Source organism: Hyperoodon ampullatus (genome assembly GCF_949752795.1).
Source record: "Hyperoodon ampullatus genome assembly, chromosome: 12".
Lineage (NCBI taxonomy): Eukaryota > Metazoa > Chordata > Mammalia > Artiodactyla > Ziphiidae > Hyperoodon > Hyperoodon ampullatus.
In genome coordinates, this window is record NC_136925.1 from 47,821,287 (window position 1) to 47,846,722 (window position 25,436).

Here is a 25,436-nt window from a genome sequence, read left to right on the forward strand (position 1 = left end):
CTGCATGGAAACACAAAAGACCCTGAATAGCCAAAGCAGTCTTGAGAAAGAAAAATGGAGCTGGAGGAATCAGGCTCCCTGACTTCAGACTATACTACAAAGCTACAGTCATCAAGACAGAATGGTACTGGCACAAAAAGAGAAGTACAGATCAACGGAACAGGACAGAAAGCCCAGAGATAAACCCATGCACCTATGGTCACCTTATCTTTGATAAAGGAGGCAAGAATATACAATGAGGAAAAGACAGCCTCTTCAATAAGTGGTGCTGGGAAAACTGGACAGCTACATGTAAAAGAATGAAATTAGAACACTTCCTAACACCAAACACTAAAATAAACTCCAAATGGATTAAAGACCTAAATGTAAGGCCAGACACTATAAAACTCTTAGAGGAAAACAAAGGAAGAACACTCTATGACATAAATCACAGGAAGATCCTTTTTGACCCACTTCCTAGAGAAATGGAAATAAAAACAAAAATAAACAAATGGGACCCAATGAAACTTAAAAGCTTTGGCACAGCAAAGGAAAACATAAATAAGACAAAAAGACAACCCTCAGAATGGGAGAAAATATTTGCAAATGAAGCTACTGACAAAGGATTAACCTCCAAAATATACAAGCATCTCATGCAGCTCAATATCAAAAAAACAAACAAGCCAATCCAAATATGGGCAGAAGGCCTAAATCGACATTTCTCCAAAGAAGATATACAGATTGCCAACAAACACAGGAAAGGATGCTCAACATCAGTAATCACTAGAGAAATGCAAATCAAAACTACAATGAGGTATCACCTCACAACAGTCAGAATGGCCATCATCAAAAATATCTAGAAACAATAAATGCTGGAGAGGGTGTGGAGAAAAGTAAACACTCTTGCACTGTTGGTGGGAATGTAAATTGATACAGCCACTATGGGGAACAGTATGGAGGTTCCTTACAAAACTACAAATAGAACTACCATACGACCCAGCAATCCCACTACTGGGCATATACCCTGAGAAAACCATAATTCAAAAGATGCATGTACTACAATGTTCACTGCAGCTCTATTTATAATAGCCAGGACATGGAAGTAACCTAAGTGTCCATCGACAGATGAATGGATAAAGAAGATGTGGCACATATATAAAATGGAATATTACTCAGCCATAAAAAGAAACTAAACTGAGTTATTTGTAGTGAGATGGATGGACATCGAGACTGTCATACAGAGTGAAGTAAGCCAGAAAGTGAAAAACAAATACTGTATGCTAACACATATATATGGAATCTAAAAAAAAAAAAAGGTTCTGAAGAACCTAGGGGCAGAACAGGAATAGAGATGCCGATATACAGAATGGACTTAAGGACACGGGGAGGGGGAAGGGTAAGCTGGGACGAAGTGACAGAGTGGCATGGACATATATACACTAACAAATGTAAAATAGAGAGCTAGTGGGAAGCAGCTGCATAGCACAGGGAGATCAGCTCGGTGCTTTGTGACCACCTAGAGGGGTGGGATAGAGAGGGTGGGAGGAAGATGCAAGGGGGAGGAGATATGGGGATATATGTATACATACAGCTGATTCACTTTTTTATAAAGCAGAAACTAACATACCATTGTAAAGCAATTATACTCCAATAAAGATGTTAAAAAAAAGAAATAGCTAAAGTAAGTGATATTTTCAATGTAACAGGCAAAAGGCTAAATATGCATACTGTACAAAGAACTCCAAAAAAAAAAACCCAAAACCAAAAACCTAACAACCTAATTTTAAAGTAGGCAAAAGAAATCCATAAGCTAACCACAAAAGAAAACAAAAAAAAAGCAAATAAAGAATACATGTTTAATGGAGGCAGCCTAGGTGTCTGTCGGCAGATGAATGGATAAAGAAGATGTGGTACATATGTACAATGGAATACTACTCAGTCATAAGAAATAATGAAATCATGCCACTTGCAGCAACATGGATGGACCTATAGATTATCATATTAAGCGAACTAAGTCAGAAAGAGAAAGACGAATATCATATGATATCACTTGTATGTGCAATCTAAAATATGATACAAATGAACTTATCTACAAAACAGACTTGCAGACTGTGGTTGCCAAGGGGGGTGGGGAGTAGGGGGCGGGAGAGGGATGGATTGGGAGTTGGGGATTAGCAGATGCAAACTAGTATATATAGAATGGATAAACAAGGTCCTACTGTACAGCACAGGGAACTATATTCAATATCCTGTGATAAACTGTAACGGAAAAGAATATGAAAAAGAATGTATAAATGTATAACTGAATCACTTTGCTGTAGAGCAGAAATTAATACAATATTGTAAATCAACTATACTTCAATAAAATAAATTTTTTTAAAAAGTTTGTTTTTCAAGAAAGATATTTCAACTCACTAAATAGTAGAAGTACATTCCCTATCATATTCATAAAATTATTAAAGGCTGCTAATATCCTATGATGGTAAGAATATAAATTGTTATAGCCTTTGGAAGAAGAGGGGCAATCTGTCTATATACATCAATATTTAAAATATGCAAACATATAAGTAAATATATGTATACATGTGCATATATGTATGTAAATACATATATATTCATGGGCACAGAAATGATCTAGAGGAATATACCCCAAATTTAATAAACAAAGGTAGAAAGAGGAGAAAAGGAGAAAGATGCTTTCACATTTTACTTTACACAACATCTTATTTTAATTACCATTTGGCCAAACTTCTGCAAAGGTGTTTTATTTTGTGACCTCAGAGAGTTTGAAATATCTCAAAGAACACTGTTACTAAAGTGTGAATTATGTATCAGGTGACTGTCTCACTTTCTATGTCACAGCTGAAACTTCTGAGACCAGAGATCACCAGTCCTGGGTGCTACTTTTATCTGATAACATGCTAACTTCCTGTCTACCTTGGTAGCTCAATATTTCCCAACTGCAGAGAAAATCAACAATTGGTGATAAAAACCAATTCCACATCAGACTAGTATTTACTCCAACATATCTGAAAGCTACTGATAATATATGCTGTTCATAGAACATTACATTGAGAATAGAATTTACTCCAAAAGTCACTTATACCTGAAGTTCTCAAACTTTAAAATACAACAAACTTACCTGGTATCTGGAGCCCTACTCTGAGAGATTCTCATTCAGTTAGAGTAGAGAGGGTCCAGGAAACATCACTTTTTAATACGTGATTCTGCTGTTCTATTCACCATGTCATTCCACCTGGACTGATTCCAGTTCTGAAGCCTTCAAGTTTAAATATCTTAAGTTCAACCATCACCAGTATCTGAGTTTCACTGTAAAAACTGATTTACTGTGACATTCAGAATTCATTACTGTGAAAACTAAGGATTAAAATTCAGTCTACCCACATACATATGCACATACATGCACATATACACCATGAATTAATGAACAAAGTATTAAATAACTGACAGTTTAAGTATCTGAAAAAAAGGACCATTCTATCTAAAAGATGAATCAAAAAATAATTTATTTTGCCTAACAAAACACAATCAATTGGAGGTAGATGCAATGTGATTCCTAATGTGCTTTATTATACTACCTAATTGTAGCCACAAATCCCAAATGCAAGTTATTATGATGGCATCCAGCCCATATCTAAGTTAGAACAAGTGAAATCTAAAACCGGCAGAAGGCCGTCCTTTTAAAAACCAGAGGACATGGGACTTCCTGGGTGGCACAGTAGTTAAGAATCTGCCTGCCAATGCAGGGGACACGGGTTTGAGCCCTAGTCTGGGAAGATCGCACATGCCGTAGAGCAACTAAACCCATGCGCCACAACTACTGCGCCTGCGCTCTAGAGCCCGCGAGCCACAACTACTGAAGCCTGAACGCCTACAGCCCGTGGTCCGCAACAAGAGAAGCCACCACAATGAGAAGCTTGTGCACCGCAACGAACTGTAGCCCCCGCTCGCCTCAACTAGAGAAAGCCCACGCACAGCGATGAAGACCCAATGCGGCCTAAATAAATAAATTTATTTTTAAAATTTAAAAATTAAAAAAACAACAACAGAGGACAGGGTTTATATAGAGCACAGAAGAGCTAATGGTTTCAGACAGATTTCAGCTTATAGGGGAAAAATATAAGAGGACATTGCTGTAATCTGATAATGCAAGTGAATTATATTTAAGATAACAAAGTCCTGAATTCTGAACAAAATCCCAACCTTCTGTTTCACTGTCATATTATTCTATCTGGCAATAGATGCGAGATTGATTCTATCTTCTCTTGTATATAGAGACAGTCTCTCTCTGCTCTTTCTTATAGTATAAAGGAATTAAATTTTTAAAAAATCACACCTTCCAGATACATATTATAACAATAAATCATGAGTCTTTACAAAGAAAAAAATAATCAGGAAACTATAACCCTGTATCAAAATATTCTGATTTAGGGCTTCCCTGGTGGCGCAGTGGTTGAGAGTCCGCCTGCTGATGCAGGGGACACGGGTTCGTGCCCCGGTCCGGGAAGATCCCACATGCCGTGGAGCGGCTAGGCCCATGAGCCATGGCCGCTGAGCCTGCATGTCCGGAGCCTGTGCTCCGCAACGGGAGAGGCCACAACAGTGAGAGGCCCGCGTACCGCAAAAAAAAAAAAAAAAATTCTGATTTAAAATGTAACAGCTTAATATATTTTCAGTCAATATAAAATATAAATATTTTATATTTTAAATAAAAATATTAAGTCTATCCCAAAGGCAATAATTAAGTTTTATAGAACACCGTGACTTTCCCCTTCCTGCTAATGTCATGATCATGTATCATATGAGAAAAAAAATTTTTAAACCACATTTAACTCTTTTTTAAACAAATGAACGTTTCTAAGTATTCCCTACATTTTTAGGTAAATATTTTTAAAATATTCTAAACTACACTCTGGTAGGAAAAGAGAACTATATAAAGAAATTCAGTAGTAGTTCAACCAAACAATCTTCTAACATATTATGTACAAGGCACTGTGCTAGGTAGAAAAGACAATGCAAATATATTATTTGCAATAAAATATGAACACAGCCCTTCTCAGGGTTTACAACTTCACCATTACACACACACAGCGGCAGGACAAGGAAACTACAAAACACCAGACAATAAGAAGTGAGCCAGAGAGAAAAGGCAGACTATTCATAACAGAACTCTCAGAATGATAGCCAACTTCTCAACAGCAAAAATGGAATCCAGAGCACAGTGAAATAATATCTCCAAAGGGTTAAGAGTAAATAATTGGCACCCAAGAATTGTTTGGAACGCTAAGCTATCTTTCAAGATGAAGGCAAAATATATTTTCTGCTAAACAGAAACAGAGCTTATCACCAACCGACTCATTAAAAGTACTACTAACATTCCTTAAGTTTCTTTCACTAAAGAAGAAAAATGAGTCATGAGTTGTAAAAAGGAATGAGGTTTTTTTTAAAAAAAACAGCAAAGTTGTGATTAAATCTAAAAACACCAATAATTGCATAACACTATCTAACTTCTGGGTTAAAAAAAGAGAGGGGGAGAGATAAAACCAAAATATCAACTATGACAAATAAAACAGGGGTAGAGCAGCATACTACCATTACAGTCAAGCTAGGGATGCATATTATAATTTCTACATTAACAACTAACAGAATAGGTAGAGCTCACAACTACATAGCCACAAGCAAAAGAATACAAAGATCTTCCCGGACCGGGGCACGAACCCGTGTCCCCTACCTTATACCTTCAACAAGTATTAACTCAAAATGAATCATAGGCCTACATGTAACAGCTAAAACTATAAAACTCTTAGAAGAAAACCATAGGTGTAAATCTTCATGATCTTCAGTCAGGAAGTGATTTCTTAGATACAACACCAAAAGCCCAAGCAACAAAAGAAAATAAACTGGACTTCAATAAAATTTAAAAATTATTTGCTGTAAATGATACCGTCAAGAGAGTAAAAGGACAGTCCAAAGAAAGGGAGAAAATTTTTGCAATTACGCAACTGATAGGGACTTTCATCTAGATTATATAAGAAACACAACTCAATAATAAAAATACAAATAATCCAATTTAAAAATGGATGTGGAATTTGAATGGTCATTTCTCCAAAGAAGATATACAGATGGTCCTATTAAAGCATAGGAAAAGGACATTTTTGTTTGCCATTTTTAGGGAAATGCAAATCAAAACCACAATGAGACACCACTTCACACCCATTAGGATGGCTATCATCCGAATGACAGATAGTAAGTAAGTGTCAAGTGTCTGGCAAGGATGTGGAGAAACTGGAACCCTCATACAATGCTGATGGGAATGTAAAATGGTGCCGCTGCTTAGGAAACAGTGTGGCAGTTCCTCAAAAGGTTAAACAGAGTTACCATATGATCCAGCAATTCCACTCCTAGGTATACACCCAAGAGAAATGGAAACATATTCACAGAAGCATTATTCTTAACAGCCAAAAAATCAGAATAATGCAATGTCCATCAAGTGATCAATGGATAAATGAAAAGTGGTACAATGGAATATTATCTTTTATTATGGTAATAAAAAGAAATGAAGTACTGATACATGCTACAACATGATGAGTCTTGAAAACATTATGCTAAGTGAAAGTCAGTCACAAAGGACGATATATTAGACGATTCCATTTATATGAAATGTCCAGAAAAAAGAAATTTATACAGATTAGTGGCTGCTTAGGGATGGGAGGGAAGACGGGGAGTGACAGCTGACAGCCTTCTTTTGGGGAGGAGGGGGGTGGGCTAAAAAATGTTCTAAACTTAGACTGTGGTAATAGTTGGACAATTCTGAGAATATATTAAAAAGCATTAAATTGTGTACTTTAAATGGGTGAATTGTATAGTATATGAATTATAGCTCATAAGAGATATATGTGTATAACTTCTAATAAACTAGAAGGAAAATGTCATGAAGAAAAAGTGAAACAAAAGAAGGCAAGAAGGAAAAAACTTGAGAAAAGCAGACTAGAAAGTATACAATATGATTTAAAATGCATCAAAATTTAACAATCTTAGTAAATGAATATCCACTCAAAAGACAAGAATTGTCCACATAAATTTTTTTAATCTAGCTAAATGTTTACAGAAGATACACCTAAAATATGAAGTCCTATTTTGGCATTATGGTATCTGCATAGAGACTGAGAATGATTACATAAAAGAATTACACAGAAACAACTATCAAGAACATTAGGAAAACTGTATGTCAGGTATTAAGATCATGAAAAGCATAGTTCCATGAACTGCTTGCTTTTATTCATTATACCTTAAGGATAGAGAGAAGCTTCTGTTTCCCTACTGCCAAACCTATGACCTATTCTTTTAGCAACTGTACTTGATAGCAATAGTATACAATTCTGTGCAAATCTTGGTTCTCATTTTGTTATTGTCTAATCATTATTACCGATCACCTTTTTTTCTTGAATATTTTATATTTTTTCTCAATTGTATTTTGTGAAGTCAAATACTATTGAAGCAGAAAACGAGTGAGAAGTTCTAAAATTACTTGTTTAAAATAATTACAGAAGTCTACACTGTTCACAAATTAGTTCTCAAGCTCTTTTTGTACGCTGTCTCTTAGCAACCATTCACAACAAACTAAGAAACTTCATTCTCTAAGTTTATATAAAACAAGATGAAAAGCTGGTTTTTAAAAAAGGGGGGCATTTCTGATCTCCAACCAGACTACTGGCAACTTAATTAAAGGACAATCTGAAGTACAGTGTAAAGAGGTCAACAATTCAAAGCAAAACTAATTTTAGGGACTTCCCTGCTGGCACAGTGGTTAAGAATCCGCTTGCCAATGCAGGGGACACGGGTTCGATCCCTGGTCTGGGAAGATCCCACGTGCCACAGAGCAACCAAGCCCGTGCGCCACAACTATTGAGCCTGCACTCTAAAGCCCACGAGCCACAGCTACTGAGCCCACGTGCCACAGCTGCTGAAGCTCACGCGCCTAGAGCCCATGATCCACAACAACAGAAGCCATCTCAATGAGAAGCCCGTGAACCACAATAAAGAGTGGCCCCCGCTCACCGCACCTAGAGAAAGCCTGCAAGTAGCAACAGAGACCAAACGCAGCCAAATATATATATAAATAAATAAATAAATTTATTATTTTTTTAAAAAAACTAATTTTAAAAGCTGGTCAGTAAAAAAGCTCCTTTTTGTATTTACATAAAAATTTTATTTTTTTCTTGAATGGCTTTTAAAATTTCATTCAACTGCACCATTTTCTAGATATCTCCTACTAGTTTCAATTTAGATTAAGTCTCATCAGGCAGTTTACTTGCAAAGAGCTAAAAGTGCTATTTCTCTCCTATAAAAATGGTTATAAATCAAATTGTAATGATCTCAAATTATGGGATGTGATTTTCAAAAATTCAAATTTTCTCAGGAAAAAAAACTGTTACTTTATGACAGAACTGACAAGAAATTATCATTTGGTCCTCTAACCACTTGCATGTCTGGGGAAATGTGAAGTCATTAACCTCTTCCCTAAACCCATGGCTGTGCGACTGAAGGGCCTTTCCAGGTCAGAAGTACGTGGGTTCATCACAGTTCTCGAAAATGGACTAAATTCAGCTCAGCTTGATCAGGTTCATATTCTACCAAGCCAAGAAGCAAAATGATAGGAAAAAAATGAGTGAATGAATAGACAAATGGATGGATGAAGAACAATGAAGGTAAAAATGAGGGCCATAAAGATACAAAATATACCTCCAATAAACAATTTTAATTTCTGCAAATTTGCTACAGCTGTAATGTTCTTATATGCCATGTTTAAAATTTTAAATTGAAATATTTTAAGCAGTAAGGTAGATTAACAAGAAAATTAAGTAGAGATGGGGAGCAAAGGAAAAGGGTTATTTGGTTTGCAAAAGAATATAAATCATAATTGTTTTGAATACTGCCTTGAAATTATTTGATTTCACAAGCAAAAAAGTATTCTGTGTATAACCCTTCACCTCTTTCCATATGCAAATGAAGAACTAAGTCCATAAAGGTTAAATTACTTGACCAAGTACAGATCTCAAAAGAGAATCCTGGTCTCCTGTTTCTCAGCCTAGTATTACCAATACTATCCTACACTATACCTCTCAGTTCTTCTTCCTCTCTAGTTTCTCCCTTCAAGAACAGATATCTAACAGTGCGGTTAAGCGCAGGGCTTTAGAGTTAGACTTGAAGAATCTCAGCTCCACCACATAAACCACTGTATAAACCCAGATGTTATTAATGTCCTCTAAGTTTTATTTTTCATCAGTAAAGAGAAAATAATTATATTTGACCTCAGAAGGATTCTATAATGAAAAAAAATTTTAATCATGTATAGAAGTATAAAACCTCACACTGAAAAAAATCTATGGTACATACTCTTATTAACGTTAAGGTCAACAGACCAACTAATCCACTGTAATATCTGGAGGTCATGTTATGGAAGTACTCATCATCAGAGTCCTGAAAGTTCCAAAGCTATGAAGTTGCAGCAACATAAGATTATTCACCTATGAAATGAACCTTAATAAAGCAAGGAAACAGGTTAGAGAACAGTCTAAATAAATATCATTTACTTTGCCTATAAAATGGGTATAGAATTGTACCCAACATGTTATTTTTGAATTAACTGAAACAATCATGTAAACCTCTTATCATGATGCCTTATACATAGTAAATGCTCAATAAATATTATTCCTATTGTAATTAAAATGTTAAGGGGGAACTCTTGATTTGCTTGAAAATATCACCTAAGGTATGGGGGTGCGCACAGAATATCTGAAATAAGATTGCGATGTGTTACAAATTTACAATTGTATAAGTTTGGTGTTGTGTACATGTGGGTTTTACCATTTTGCCTTCTTTTTACTTTAGTATATGTTTGAAATTTTCTGTAAAAAAGAAAAAAAAACGAGTAAGAACAAGAGGATATTTTACATTAAGATGAGGTGTTTTAAAGAAACCATTTAGCAAAGTAAACTAATGAAACCTAATCACTGTAATAAAATACACAAGCAAAGAAAACAGAGCCTTGGGAAATTTTTATGACGTCTTCCAAAATTAGTGGTTGCCTATGGTAGGGGGCATAGGGTTGTTGGAGGAGGGGGTGATGGCTAAGGGGAGTGGGATTTCTCTTTGGGGTAATGAAAATGTCCTAAAATTCATTCGGGTGATATATATACAACTCTGTGAGTATAATAATAAAAAGCCACTGAGTTGTACATTTTAAATGGGTGAATTACATGGTATATAAGTTATATCTCAATAAAGTTGTATAACAGAAAGAATGTATGATTTTCATTGCCTAATTATCTCCTGAATCATCTAATTTTCTCCTTTCCTACTGTCTCTTTTTATGAAAAAGTCATCATTGGCTCCCACCTGCAATGCCAGTGGTCTCCTGGCATCCTGTTTTGCTCTCCTCTTGATTCATCCTCAGAATGTTCTCTCACCTCCCAGTTTTGAACATGCTGTCTTCTCAGCCTAGACTACTCTCCTGCCTTGTTTCGCCCTGTCAGTTCTTACTCACCTTTTTGGTCCTCAGCTTAAACATCACTTCTGCCAGGGGTCCTTCCCCAAATCCAGTGGATTTAGGAATGTCCTCCTACCCTGTGTACTTTGCCTATCATATTGCTCATATTTTATGATAATTATTTCCTGTCTTGTCTTCTCCACTAGACTTTATGTATACAATGAACAGAGAAAATGTCTTTTTAACTCTAACCACTAGCACAGAACCTGACACACAGTAGACAATAAATATTGGTTACATGAATAAATGACTGAACAAGTCCTTACATTACAAGGCCTTCATTTCTTCATAAAATAAGGACAATGCACCAAATGTTAACTTTTCTTATTTTTCTTCCTTTCTGACATACTCACAGGATGACCTCAAAATTTATACTATTCAACAGTCCTACTATTTCTTAGTAAAAACAAATAACTAATGAAGATATGATTAAATTGAAGTCCATTTTTATCAGTCCCTCCTACTTGAAATAAATGAGGTTAATTAGATAAGAAAATTATCTCTGATACAAATTAGCAGTTGGAAATTATCAAAGAAAAAATATTTAACTCTATCTGTACCTTTTTTTAGTAAAATTTATAAATATGCTTGAAAATTAGCCCCAAATAGACTATTAGAAGCTACACTTAAGAGCTCAGATATAAAAAAATAAAAGAACTGCAGTGTGAGCCCACCTCTCAGGCACCATGTGATTCGGGAGAGGAAGACTGTCCTGTGGAAGGTTACAGAGCCAAGTCTAAGCAAAAATTAAGTTCTTTTCTAGCCTCAGGGTCCTATACTCCCAGTCCTATAGTCCTCTTGCTTCTTCCTTAATTACTCAACTCTGGGACCACATCTAGGTTATGCCCTACACAACAAATGCTGTATACTTCAAGAAAAACTCTCCTTTCTGTGCCAGCGGCAGCTATTTATACATGGCCTCCAGGTCTCAGCAAAGAAAACCAAGAAAGAAATTGGTGATCTGCTGATGTGGCTTATGTTACAATTTGGTAGTTCTGCAGGCACATCTATCCTTATGTCACAGATCTACTTCCTCCCACCCTGGAATCTGACACCCCATGAACAAATTACCACAGCTAAAACATGGTGCCGCTAATGTTAGTGTTCCAACTTATTAAATATAAAAATCTCACACTCTTATTTAGCATTATTTGAAATCTCAAAATACCATGGCTAAAAGCAAATCACTCAATGGTAATTTTAGAATATTTTTCTGTACTAGAGTTCCTTCCCTGCTGAGATTTTGATGTAATCCTCTCCATGTTGATCTCTGCAGTTCTGCAGTTTTTGAAACAAAGTACTCAATAAATATTTATTAAGTGAATAAATGAACAAACGTCTAAAAGCAAAGAATAGAAAGGTACCTTTATTTGTGTCATATCATTTACAAAGCTGGATATTTATCATTTCTAGAGCATTTAGAGTCTGTGTGATAAATATATATTCTACACTCATGTATGAATTTTAAATTTTTAAATAATTAAAATAAAACACAACATTAAAATTAAAAATAATGTTATTTTTCCAGATGATTCACAGAATACCTTGAGGATTTAGCAATGGCCAAAGAGCATCGACTGGAACATCAGTTATAAGCATACAGTACTATAGGGCAAAGAAGGGGGAGGGAGAGTGAAGGACTAACTAGACAGTACCTTTTAGTTTGTTTAAGGTTTGATGACTTACTTCACAGCTGTACTGTTTACTTAATGTATCATGGAATTTAAGTAAAATTTATTCGTGTACTTTTATCTATACCCCCAAAATTAAATTTACATTTAGTATATAGAGGTATACCATTTAACCACTATTGTCTTTTAAACAAAGATAAATAATCATTAAGATAAATAAGAACTCAAAATTTACTATTACAGGTTAAATATTTGAATTATATAACATGAACATAATGTTATTTGCGAAGAACAAATTTCAGAGGCTTGTGGCAAGATAGGCTTTTTCCTCCTAAACACTCAAATTGCATCCAAACTTTACATATGAAAAACTGGAGCAATCACACTCTTTACCTGCTCATTTTCATGTGGGTACCCACTGGTTTAGCAGTCAGCTATGTGAGACTCCGGGATAATGTTCCCTCTTCCTCCTAATTAAGTCTGAGGGCCTATACCTCACACCTGATGGGAGAATCCCAGCAGGGATTACTGACATTATTCCTTTTCCCCATTCCTTAACTGAGCAACAGAACTCTTCAGAATTTCAGGGATTCTCCGATCTAAAATCTTCCCTAACCCAAACATTTATATCTCACCACAGAAACCTTAACTTTCTCTTTGCCAAAGGAACCAGGGCAATCCCACTGCAGTGAAGCTTTTACCACTGTCAAAATGATGAAAGGAGTATGCTCTTAGTAGCCCCAGACTGACAGTAGAATATAATTTATCATAGACATAATGCTATGGATATAAATTTCTATTATATTAAATATTAAGCGGGGTGACAGTAGCTATTTTGAGAAGCCAATACTGTTTCTACTGGGAAATATGTAAACATATATACACACTCATAAAATCTTTGAAAGTAAACCCTTTACAAATTATACTGTCAATACCAATATGTCCAATAAAAATATAATGCAAGCGGGACTTCCCTGGTGGTGCAGTGGTTAAGAATCCACCTGCCAATGCAGGGGACACAGGTTTGGTCCATGGTCCGGGAAGATCCCACAAGACACGGAGCAACTAAGCCTGTGCACCACAACTACTGAGCCTGCCGCTCTGGAGTCCGCAAGCCACAACTACTGAGCCCTTGTGCCACAACTACTGAAGCCCACGCACCTAGAACCCGTGCTCCGCAACAAGAGAAGCCACTGCAATAAGAAGCACGCGTGCCGCAACCAGAGAAAGCCTGTGTGCAGCAGTGAAGACCCAACAGAGCCAAAAATAAATAAATTTATTTTAAAAAATAATAATGCAAGCTACATTTGTAATTTTAAGTTTTATAGTAACTACATAAAAAAAAAGGTAAAACTAACTTCAATAATATCTTTTATTGGAACTTCCCTGGTGGCGCAGGGGTTAAGAATCTGCCTGCCAACGCAGGGGACACTGGTTCGAGCCCTGGTCCGGGAAGATCCCACATGCTGCAGAGCAACTAAGCCTGTGCACCACAACTACTGAGCCTGCGCGCTAGAGCCTGCGAGCCACAACTACTGAGCCCATGTGCCACACTACTGAAGCCCGCGCACCTAGAGCCTATGTTCCACAACAAGAGAAGCCACCGCAATGCGAAGCCCACGCACCACAAGGAAGAGTAGCCCCCGCTCACCGCAACTAGAGAAAGCCCACACACAGCAACGAAGACCCAACGCAGCCATAAATAAATAAACAAATAAATAAATAAATAAATAAAATTAAAAAAAATAATACCTTTTATTTAACCCACTATATCTAAAATAGTATATCATTATGTAATCAATATTAAAAAGTATTAATGAGATATTTTATATTCTTCTCTTAATACAAAATATTCAAATCCAGTGTGCAGCTTACATCTCAAGTTGGACCAGGCATAGTTCAAGCACTCAATACCCCCATGTTACTAGTGGCTACCATATTGAATCACACAGCTCTATACTATTGTTTTCCATAAACTACCCTGAATATCTTCAGAAAGGAAATGACAGTAATTTACAATAGCTGTAAGTGCATATATCGTATCAAGTATAGTATGTAAATTGTGATAAGTTACATTAAGAGTTTTTGTTAATAAACCCATGTAGTATGTAAATCATGCAGTTATTTGCTACATATATTGAGGTTTTTACAATAATCAGTCTTTTAAGAATTCAAATGCGTTCACACATTTCAGCTAAAAACTGTCACAGCAAACCAAAATAATATAGTACTTCATGCCACAGCCTCAGAAATCAAGTAGGAATATATACCCTCCTCCCAAGACAAATATTAACAGTAACAGAGTTAAAGGCAGTTAACTAAAATATTCTGCAGATACATTCTAAAACAAACTCAAATTATATTTGGTAACAGGTCCAAATTTCATGTATATTATTTAAAATTAATATAATTTTACACCACCATAATTCTCATCTGGGGGTTTAGTACAAAGGAGATGAACACTTTTTAGTTTATTCTATTATGTTTGGAATTTAACAAGGATAGATTTAATTTTATAAATGAGAAAAATAAATACTTTATAGACCTATGATTAGTGGATGACAAAAAGATTTATGTAATCAAAGACCAAAGTATGTAAAGCATATATAAGTGTGTATATAGATATATGTATAAAGTATCCACATGACACTGATATGAAATAATCTAATACACAGCATGTTTTAATGCTGACATTATGTTATAAATATCAACCTATTAGTTATATTCTAATGCAAGGCTATTTTCAATATTCAATAATCCTCCACAACGGCTACTTCCCTGAGCCCTTTACATTAAACAGATACGGCATGTAGCAAATCCAACAAGGAAAAACAAAGATTACAAATTAGATGACTCAGGAAACTTACCAGAGAACAGAGATGGTAAATAGCTCCCACGAAGCAGAAATCATGAGAACTTCAGAAAGACATAAATTCAGGAAAGAAAACTACACTAATTGGAATCAAGTGTTGTATCAGCAAACATCCTAAGCTTTTGTTCTAAATAAATAACCTTTAATATGCCTGCTAAAATTATTCCCTATTTTTAGATAACATTCTTAAATAATTGATTTTTTCTTTTTTTAAAGAGAGTACCCTTCACCTCTCCTGACAGTCAATAAATAAATGTAATCAAAGTCATTCGTGGGCCTCCCTGGTGGCACAGTGGTTGAGAGTCCGCCTGCCGATGCAGGGGACACGGGTTCGTGCCCTGGTCCGGGAAGATCCCACATGCTGCAGAGCAGCTGGGCTCATGAGCCATGGCCACTGAGCCTGCGCGTCCGGAGCCTGTGCTCCACAACGGGAGAGGCCACACCAGTGAGAGGCCCACATACCGCAAAAAAAAAAAAAAAAAAAAGTCATTCATTACCAGCACTGTCATTCAAACCATAATTCTGATTCATTTTCCACAGGAGCCCCAAGTTTCTGTTATTTATTGTCAGTCTCCCAGAGTCCTATTACTCCATCTTATTTTCACGCACCATTGTTATACTCATCATCCTTTCCTAGAACTCTTTCCCTACTTGCCTTTTGTCTTCAAATTCTGACACTGCTTTATCCACATAGAATAGCCTCTAAATAACATTATCTACTATGATCACGCCTTGAACTCAATGGGTTCTTTGTCCATTAGAATATTTTGTATAGTGCTCTGTAACATACCAGTAAAATCACTCATTGTTTTATGTATTAATTAAAAAAACTAGCAGGGAAAGGAGTTGGGAGTTCAACTTGGAGGTAATGGCAAGATCTAATGGAAGGCCAAAAATAAATAAATAAATAAAACTAACATCTTCACATCAGCCCAATTCAAGAAGAAAGTGAGAATCATGCTCTTCATCCCTAAAAAATTATAGGGACTTGCATTTAACACCTGATGAATTATTCAGTGAGAAAAGCAGTGATATTTGCTGTTAACACAAATAGTTTTAAATTAATTCAAAGAATAAAAAGAAGTTTTCTAAACAGCAATAGAAAAGGTGAGTAATTATATATAATAATACACAGCAGAATCAAAGGGTTTCTGGAGATTATAAAAAAGACACCATTATAGTCATATTCTCAATGAGGTATTCTCAGTTCTTCAGCCAGTCATTATGAAAATGCAGCATCCCAGCCCTGACACAGCATGGCCTAGTCTGGGGGAAGAGAGGGGAATTTTTTTTAAGCTCTCCCTGGCTGAACTGAGGAAAGAAAATTCCCAGCTGGACCCAGATTAATACCATAATATTTTATGGAGGTTGAAGTAACTGACTATAAAAAGATTATTAGTACTGAGTTTCTAAGACAAAGCTTCAAAAAGCAAAAGAATTTATCTCTGAACCTCAAGTAAATTTTTGAGAAGTCATAACACAGGAACAAAGTTAACAGGGAGTATGATTTGCTTAAAGCAAACAGCTTTGTAATAGCACTAAAAAAAACCCCAGAGCATCCATTCTACAGCTTCTAAATCTCCAGATCTGTATCCTTCCCACATCATTCTATCCTCAAAAAAAGTTAATTTTTATAGTTCAGTGACGAGACCAAATAGCTAATAATACATTTTTTAAGCCTTCAAAGTAGTTTCCTGCTTTATTTTCAACTCTACTTAGATCAAATTCCTCTCCAAAAATTTTATGGCTTTCTATTTAACCACATAGATGTAACAGAGTGCTGTGGATTGAACTGTGTGCCCCACACAGATACACTGAAATCTTAACCCCCCAATACCTGTGAAGGTGATCTTATTTTGAAGTAGGGTCTTTGCAGATGTTATCAAGTTAAGATGAGGTCATACTGGATATGGGTGGGCCCTAAATCCAATGACCAGTGTCCTTATAAGGAAAGAGAGAAAGAGATATCTGAAGACACAGAGGAGACCTAGAGAAGGCGGCCATGTAAAGGAGGCAGACATGAAAACTATCATGCCACAAACCAAAGAATGACAAGGATTGCCAGTAACCACCAGAAGCTAGAAGCAGCAATTAAGGAAGACTGGTCCCTAGAGCCTTTGAAGGAAACATATCCTTGTCGATACCTTGATTTTGAACCTGCAGTCTTCAAAACTGTGAGAAAATATATTTCTGCTGTTTTAAGCTACCCAGTTTGTCGTAATTTGTTATGGCAGCCCTAGGAAACTAACAGAGGGGAATATGGGTTAATAGTTCCGAACCTGCTTTACTTGTATACTGAGGGCTGAATAAATATGTAAATAGATGGTAGATGGTGGAGGTATCTCACTGTTGGAAAGGGAAATTATAGACAAGTAAGGGGAAAAAGTTAAAATGAGCTCTGCTATACTGGATTAGAGTCAGAGACATCAGTATGAACTCATTTAGCTTAATGTGGATACTTATGAATAGACACAGAAATAATTACAGATATGCATGTATACACAGGCAAGTATACATACCATATAACCTAGTTCTGCCTCCATGACGGTGTAGAAGCAATAACACCCCAGCGGTAACAAGCACTCCCAGAACCCAGATCTTGGTTTCTAAATACTATTCTCCAATAAAAAGAACCAGGGATCTTTGGAGAAATGGCTGATCCTAGGGCTACAGTAGGGAAGATATAAGATGACCATGGAACACCTTACACTACGCAAAAGGAAGTGCTCAAAAAACAAAAGGATGGGGATGGAGCACAGAGTGTCACAGGAGTCAACCTGAAAGAGTTCCCAATGGCAAAAGGTGGAATAATTTGAGCAACAAAATAAATATTATTGGATAATAGCCCAAAAGATAAATATACACAGTCCATACTAACATAAATAAGTGGTTGGATAAATAAATAAATGAGGGAAAACAGATGAGTCTTTCTTATAAAAGAATTCCAAACAACGTACATAGATATTTTTCCCTCCAGGATGTAAAACTCTGTACCCCCACCCTCATTCTGAGTTTGGGCTGGACTTAGTGACTTGCTTCCAAACAGTAGAATATGAAGAGGGTAAAATAACAGTCTTATAGCAGAGAAATCTGGCAAACACATCTTAACTAAGTAATCAAAGTAAACATCACCAGTGATGTCATGTGAATATCATGTACACCAGTTCCTGAGCATTTTTGAGGATTTTTAATAATATATATTGACAGTTTGTTCCTGAATTTCTCTGCTGCTGGTTTCGGATTTAGCTCTTGGGATCTGCTAAGAAAATTTGTATTGTTCTGACTTATAGCTCCCAGAATTTTACTGTTGTTTTCTCTTTTTCCCCCTGTCATCATATGGTTGTTTTTGGTTTTGTTTTGTTTTTTAATTTTTTTTCCTGACTTTTAGTGGGAATTCAGAGAGGAACAGAATTAGAGAACTGTGTTTAGTTTGTTATCTTAAGTTGGAAATTCGCTTGAATATATTTCTAGGTTAGTACATATGTAGCTACCTAATTAACTGAATACACCGTGATATATTTAACCATTTCCCTACTGACAGACACTTGGAGTTCTAATTTTTCACTAAACAGTGTTACAGTGAATATTCTTGTACATATTATCTTTGTTCAGCTGTGTGCGTGCTGAATCAAGGATATATACACTTTACATACATTATTTATAGGTAAGTAATTTAACCTCTAAGTGTTACTTAAAGGTTGACCTCACTTTCCCTATCAGAGGGCTGTTGTGAGGGTTAAAAGAGTTAACATGTATAAGTGCCTAGAACATGGTTAACAGTTATATAGCTGTTAGTTAGCATTGCCAAATTGCCCCCATAAAGGCTGACTACATATCCTAGTTATTAGAGTACTATTTTTCCCATCTTTGCTCAGATCCTGGATATTACAGTCTATTTTTATGGAAAAGGGGGCAATTTTGCTGGTGAAAAGCAGTATCTCACTGTCTAGACTTTCACTTCACTATGACTGAGTTTGATCACCTTTTTGATGTTTATTGGTCATTTGTACTTTTTACATGAATTGTTTATTTCTTTTATCTATAAAATTTTTAAATTATGAAATATTTAAAATTTTATAGATAAACACCTATTTGGGGGCATTATCCTTATTTGTAGGAACTCTTTAAATAATATGGATATTAGTTTCTTGTTAATTTGATTACAAATATTTATTCCTAGTATGTCCCCTTTTTTATTTAATATCTTTTATCAGTGTTCAAAATTTTTGAATTTCTATTAAAATCTGTGTTGTGTGGCTTAAGAATATATTTAATGAAAAAATATAAAATAAATTTCCTATTTCCTAGTACTTTTATGATTGTTAAAAGAAATCATTAGTTCTTTGCTCCATTTCAAATTTAATTTTCTTACAGTTTGAGGTCAGTATCTATTAACACTTTTTTCAGGCTTAATCCTTCCTTACTATTTTGAAATGCTGTCTTTATATCACGTATTAAATTTCCAAATAAACATGTGTTTTTAAAAAGTACTTAGGTTGGTATGTGTGCTACAGAAATCTACATATCTAATAGAAAGAGTAGGCTTGTGTATTCTGTGATCTGTTGTTTGGGTCATCTGTTGAGCGGGTTCGTGCCCCGGTCCGGGAAGATCCCACATGCCACGGAGCGGCCAGGCTTGTGAGCCATGGCCACTGAGCCTGTGCATCCAGAGCCTGTGCTCCGCAACGGGAGAGGCCACAACAGTGAGAGGCCCCACGTACAGCAGAAAACAACAACAACAACAAAAAATTAATGAAGGAAAAATTAATACTATCAGAAGAACAATTTCATTTGATATATAACAACACTGAACATTATTAAATATTCAAACACTACTTTATAATTTCTTAGTTTAGAACAATAAAACACATCCCTTGAATTTTCTCAATCACAGCCATTCTACAAAGATTCACGTCTAACCAGTAAAAATTCAGCTCACCTTCCACACTGTCAGAACAGGAAGTTCCAATGCCAGTGTCACCACTGTCAGAAGCTATACTATGTCTCCTGATATGGTTATTTCGCTGGTTGGACGGAACAGTTGTGGCCTGCCACAATGATTCATTACCAGGTAACCATGCTGATGAAGAATAATCTGGGCCTACAAAAGAAAATATGCAGAAGTTAACACATTTATAATGTCTGTGAGTAGACAGAAGACATCTTTTGACCTTGTAAAAAATGCAAGTAAGGGGCTTCCCTGGTGGCGCAGTGGTTGGGAGTCCGCCTGCCGATGCGGGGGATGCGGGTTCGAGCCCCGGTCCAGGAGGATCCCACATGCCGCGGAGCGGCTAGGCCCGTGAGCCATGGCCGCTGGGCCTGCGCGTCCGGAGCCTGTGCTCCGCAATGGGAGAGGCGGCAGCAGTGAGAGGCCCGCGTACCGCAAAAAAAAAAAAAAAAAAAAAAAAAATGCAAGTAAGGTAAAATAAGCTTATTTTCTGCCGAAAATAATTTAAATAGATCGGTGATATCTAAGATTCACCAAATAAACTTACTTATCACACATACACAAATTCAATGCTGATTTAGCAGCTTCCTCTGGCTGAAGAGCTCTGACTTCTGCTTATAGACATTGAACTTTTATACATGGAACTACTGTCTGATTTAAAATATCAACTCTATCATCAATCCATCTGGAAATGTCAGCACTCTGCTTTGTAATATTTGATAGGTAGGCATCTGTGATCCCAGACACAGGCATTAGCTGAGAATTGGGACTCAGGGAAAATCTAATCAAATCATATTGCATGACAATGTAAGTAGAATGTGCTCATGGAAGGTCAAAAAAAATCTATTTTTTTCCGCTATAACCTAACCACTTAAAATTTTAAATTCTTTTTCATTATTTTAATTGATTTTATTTCTTTAGTTATCTTTTCATAGAAGTTTAACACCAGAGCATCTTCCTGGCTCTTTGCTTAATTTTCCCTTTTGAGTTACGTTAAATCTTCATTGTTTAGCTAATGTATCACTTTTCAGTGTTCTCTTATAATCTTTATTTTCACTTATGTTGTCCATTTTTACTTAACTTACATTTGCCTTTTTATGATTTATCCATCATTTTACGTTTTTGCTCACTTCATTCTTTTACTGTCTACAATGCCACTCAAAATATACCCATGGACCAATGCCACTCTGTGAACTATTAATTACAAGTTCATAAAAATTAGGTGCAGAAATAAAGGACAAGCACTGAAAAATGTTTATAGTAATTTGAAAGAGCAATTTTAAATCTTGAATTTTATACAAAGTTATAGTAGCACATGTCTTTATCAACGGTTAACACAGTGGCTCTAAAATTGAAGCCTGTAGACTTATTTGTGGGAGTTAACACGTTCTGTACAAGAATTTTGAGCCTTCAATTCAATTATACCCTTGAAAATTAATAAGCATATTATAGATGACGTGAATAGCTACCTTAAAGCAGACATTATCACATAATTATAATACTCCCATTTGGGAGTATTGCAGTTGCTTCTAAGTAAAGCAGAAATGACTGGGCACTTATCATCATGATGTGAAACAAAACATCATTACAGAATTACATGTTACACGCTACTGAAATTGGCATGCAAGGAGAGCTTTCTAGCAGTTTAATAAACATAAGAATCTCAAAATGACAAACACATCCACAAAATTAATTACATCATTTTTACTGCACTTAGGAACAGTCATTCTCTTTATTAATATCAAAATATATAAAGAGATTAATAATAAAACCAGGGACTTTCCTGGTGGTGCAGTGGTTAAGATTCCATGCTCCCAATGCTGGGGGCCGGAGTTTGATCCCTGGTCAGGGAACAAGATGCCACATGCATGCTGCAACTAAGAGTTAGCATGCCACAACTAAGGAGCCCACCTGCCACAACTAAGACCCAGTGCAACCAAATAAATAAATAAATATTAAATTGTTTAAAAAAAATAATAAAACCAGACCTGAAGCTATTTTCTACCATATTAACCCCAACATTAAAGTTCTAGTTCTAATAAAACATTATACCAAATTATTATTATCTTTCCTTTCTATTTATAATATAATTTATAAATTAAGTTTGAGTTTTATAGATCTATCTATGAAGTATACAAGCAGCCTTAAAAGTCATATACATTTAAATTAACTCAAGCTTAAAAAATAGTGGCCAAAGAAACACTTCTACCAGCTTTGAGGTCCAGAACGACCACTTAAAACTTTGTAGATTCTAGACCTATCTCAGAATGGGACTTATCTTAATTCATCTGATTCACTCACACCTTAAAGCACCAGGTGAAGGCATTCTGTCACCAGATCTGCTCTAACTCTGATTTGTCTATAATCTGCACCAAAAATATTTTCTTTAAACAGCTCCTCATGTAATATTCCTTTTAAATGAACTCAAAGTCCTATCTAAACCATTATCAAAAAGGGCAACCAGCCCACTACTTTCTCTCCCAAGTGCAAACCTATTAATTGGAGAAATTTTTTTAGGAATACTCAGAAAACAACATAAATAGGCTGGTAGTACATGGAAATGGCAAATAAAGATATGAAAAGATGTCCAACCTTACTAATAATGAGAGAAATGAAAAAGACAACAATTTTTTATTTTTAGATTTTTAAATTATCTATAACATTAAATACCACTGGCAAATATTTGAAATACCAAGGTCAAACAAAGTGCAGGGAAAGTTCACATACTTTCGTGGGTATATAAACTGATAGAACCTTTCTAAATTAGGGCATCTGGAAACAGGTATCTAAATTTCAACATGTACCTAAATTTCAACATAAGACCTCCTACTAGGAATTTTTATAAAGAAGTAATAGACAAGTATAAAAATATATAAGCACAAGGACAGTACTTCTTTAACAATAAAAATAAATGCCTAGAAACAAAATATGTAAGTTAGTTGATAATATTCAAGTGCTAAAAATAATTTCACTGAACTTTTTTTTTTAACATGTAGTGACATCCAAAATATTAAGTATGTGTGGGAGCAAAGCATTTGTATCGCTACATATATAGTATGATTCCATGGTTAGGGAAGAGATTGTACATTTACATATATGGAAAAAGGAGCTTTCAGGGAGCTCTACGTCTAAATGTCAACATTGACTATAATGTTTTACTAAAGGAACAAATACATTACAGAACATTTACTCTATCACTAGGGATGATGATGATGATGATGATTATACACTATCATCTTCGGGGAAAAATGCTGAAAATTACTTATACTGATTTGCAGATTACATCAACATTTGATTCTGAAAGGAACCAGCTATAGAGCAAGATATGTAAATTCAACAGATTCCTGGTTAACAATTTTACAAAAGCTGCATAAGACCACTGAAATAAAGTAAAAACTCTTGCTTTTAGACAATATAGCCATCTTGAGCAGTATAAAGTAGTATTACATGTTTAGGCCACAACACCTCCACCCCATTTATTGTTAACAAATCTTGGCCCAAGGACACCATTTGTAGATAAAAGGATATAATCCCCCCACCCCACCCCCACACACATACACACCAGTAATGGGGGTAAAAAAAGAAAGAAAGAAAAAAACACTGATAATGATATGGTGTTATTACCAGAAGCTAGGAAGATTTTCAATAATTAGTCTTAAATCATTAACTATTACCAGGAAGAATGGCTCAACAAAACTTTTTCTGAAGTTTTCTGAAGGTCAGACAGTAAATATTTTCACCTTTGCAAGCCATTTGATCTCTATCAAAACTATCCAACTCTGTTACCATTGTGGTAAAGGCAGCAGTAGACAACAGAATGGGTATGACTGTGTTGCAATAAAACTTTATTGATAAAAAGGATGACAAGCTAGATTTGATCCATGGGCCCTAGTTTGCAGACCCCTGATCGAGAGTAAAAAATTATTCTAATAGACAAATATTCTCTAAAATCCAGCTGACTCAAAATGAGTAACCCCGGCCAGCATGTTAATTCATTCCTTTATTCAGAAGAAATTCTAGTTCATCCTAGAGCACATACCAGCAAGTCCTGCTGCTCTAAATCTGAAAATTCATGGGAGCATTACTGAAGTTATCTGAGGACTACCAACACCAACAACTTTTTTGGATTTCTTTTTCCAGAATAAACAGTCTCAGTTTGTAATAAGGAAGAAACTTTTGCATTCTATTACAAGTTAACCACTAAAGGGATGTTTCCTATAAGCTTAAATTATACATAATGGCCCATCTCTGGGAAACCTGCCTCCCAGGTAGTGAGCATTAAGCTGAAATTCCTCTGTTTAGCTCACAGGAAACATCCTGACCAGGCCCACCTGTGAATGACTACAGGGAGGAAGAAATTAACACATCCCCTCCAGAGGCTGACTGGAACCAGGAAATGTTTGACTTTATTCCCTCCCCTTTTAGTATAAAAGAAGCCTGAATTCTAACTCAGGCAAGATGGTTCTTTGATGCATGAGCCCACCATCTTCTCAGTTTGCTGGCTTTCCAAATAAAGTCACTATTCCTTGCCCTGACAACTCATCTCTCGATTTAACAGCCTGTCGTGCAGCGAGCAGTACGAGCTTGAACTCAATAACAAGTTGACCTGTATGGTTTATTTATTTATTTTTTTGGCCGTGCCGTGTGGCTTGTGAGATCTTAGTTCCCCAACCAGGGACTGAACCCAGGCCCTTGGCAGTGAGAGCACAGAGTCCTAACCACTGGATTGCCAGGGAATTCCCTTGTATGGTTCAAAACTCTTAGACAACATCAAACATATATTCATATGTATGATGATCAATTTTATGTGTCAACATAACTGGACCATGGGGTGGCCAGATACTGGGTCAAACATTATTCTGCATGTTTCTGTGAGGCTATTTTTAGGTGAGATTAATATTTAAATTGGTAGGCTGAGTAAAGCAGATTGCCCTCCATATGTGGATGGGCCTCATCAAACCAGCTGAAGGTCTGAATGGAACAAAAGGTTGACCCACCCCCAATAAAGAGAGAATTCTTCCTGCCTAAGGGCCTTCAAAAGAGAACATTGGCTTTTCCCTGTCTTTGGACTGGAAGTGAAACATCAGCTCTCCTGGTTCTCAGGCCTTCAAATTCAATTTGAAACTAAACCATTGACTCCCCTGGGTCTCCAGATTGCTGACTCACACAGCAGATCTTGGGTCTTACCAGCCTCCATAATCACATGAACAAATTCTTTACAATAAATCTCTTCCTACAGATATATAGAGATAGAAAAAGAATATAAATACACATTTTTTTCTCAAGTGCACATGAAACATTCTCCAAGACAGATCATGTCTTATGCCACAAAATAAGTCTTACTACATTTAAGAAGATTTACACCATATCCAGCCATCTTTTCCAATGAAAATGGTATGAAATAAATCAATTAAAAGAAGAAAACAGAAAATTCGC

At 35.9% G+C, this 25,436-nt stretch overlaps 1 protein-coding gene across 3 annotated transcripts in view; it reads right to left on the reverse strand.

Annotated features, from left to right (window-relative positions):
• CEP85L (centrosomal protein 85L) overlaps nt 1-25,436 on the reverse strand; it is a gene marked incomplete at both ends in the record, with an annotated part of 151,042 nt that overhangs the window by 108,760 nt on the left and 16,846 nt on the right. For all 3 annotated transcript variants that reach the window (XM_079716098.1, XM_079716099.1, XM_079716097.1), the window contains one exon: nt 19,992-20,153. In XM_079716098.1, coding sequence (XP_079572224.1) covers nt 19,992-20,153 — 162 coding nt within the window. The remainder of the gene's footprint in view (nt 1-19,991; nt 20,154-25,436) is intronic.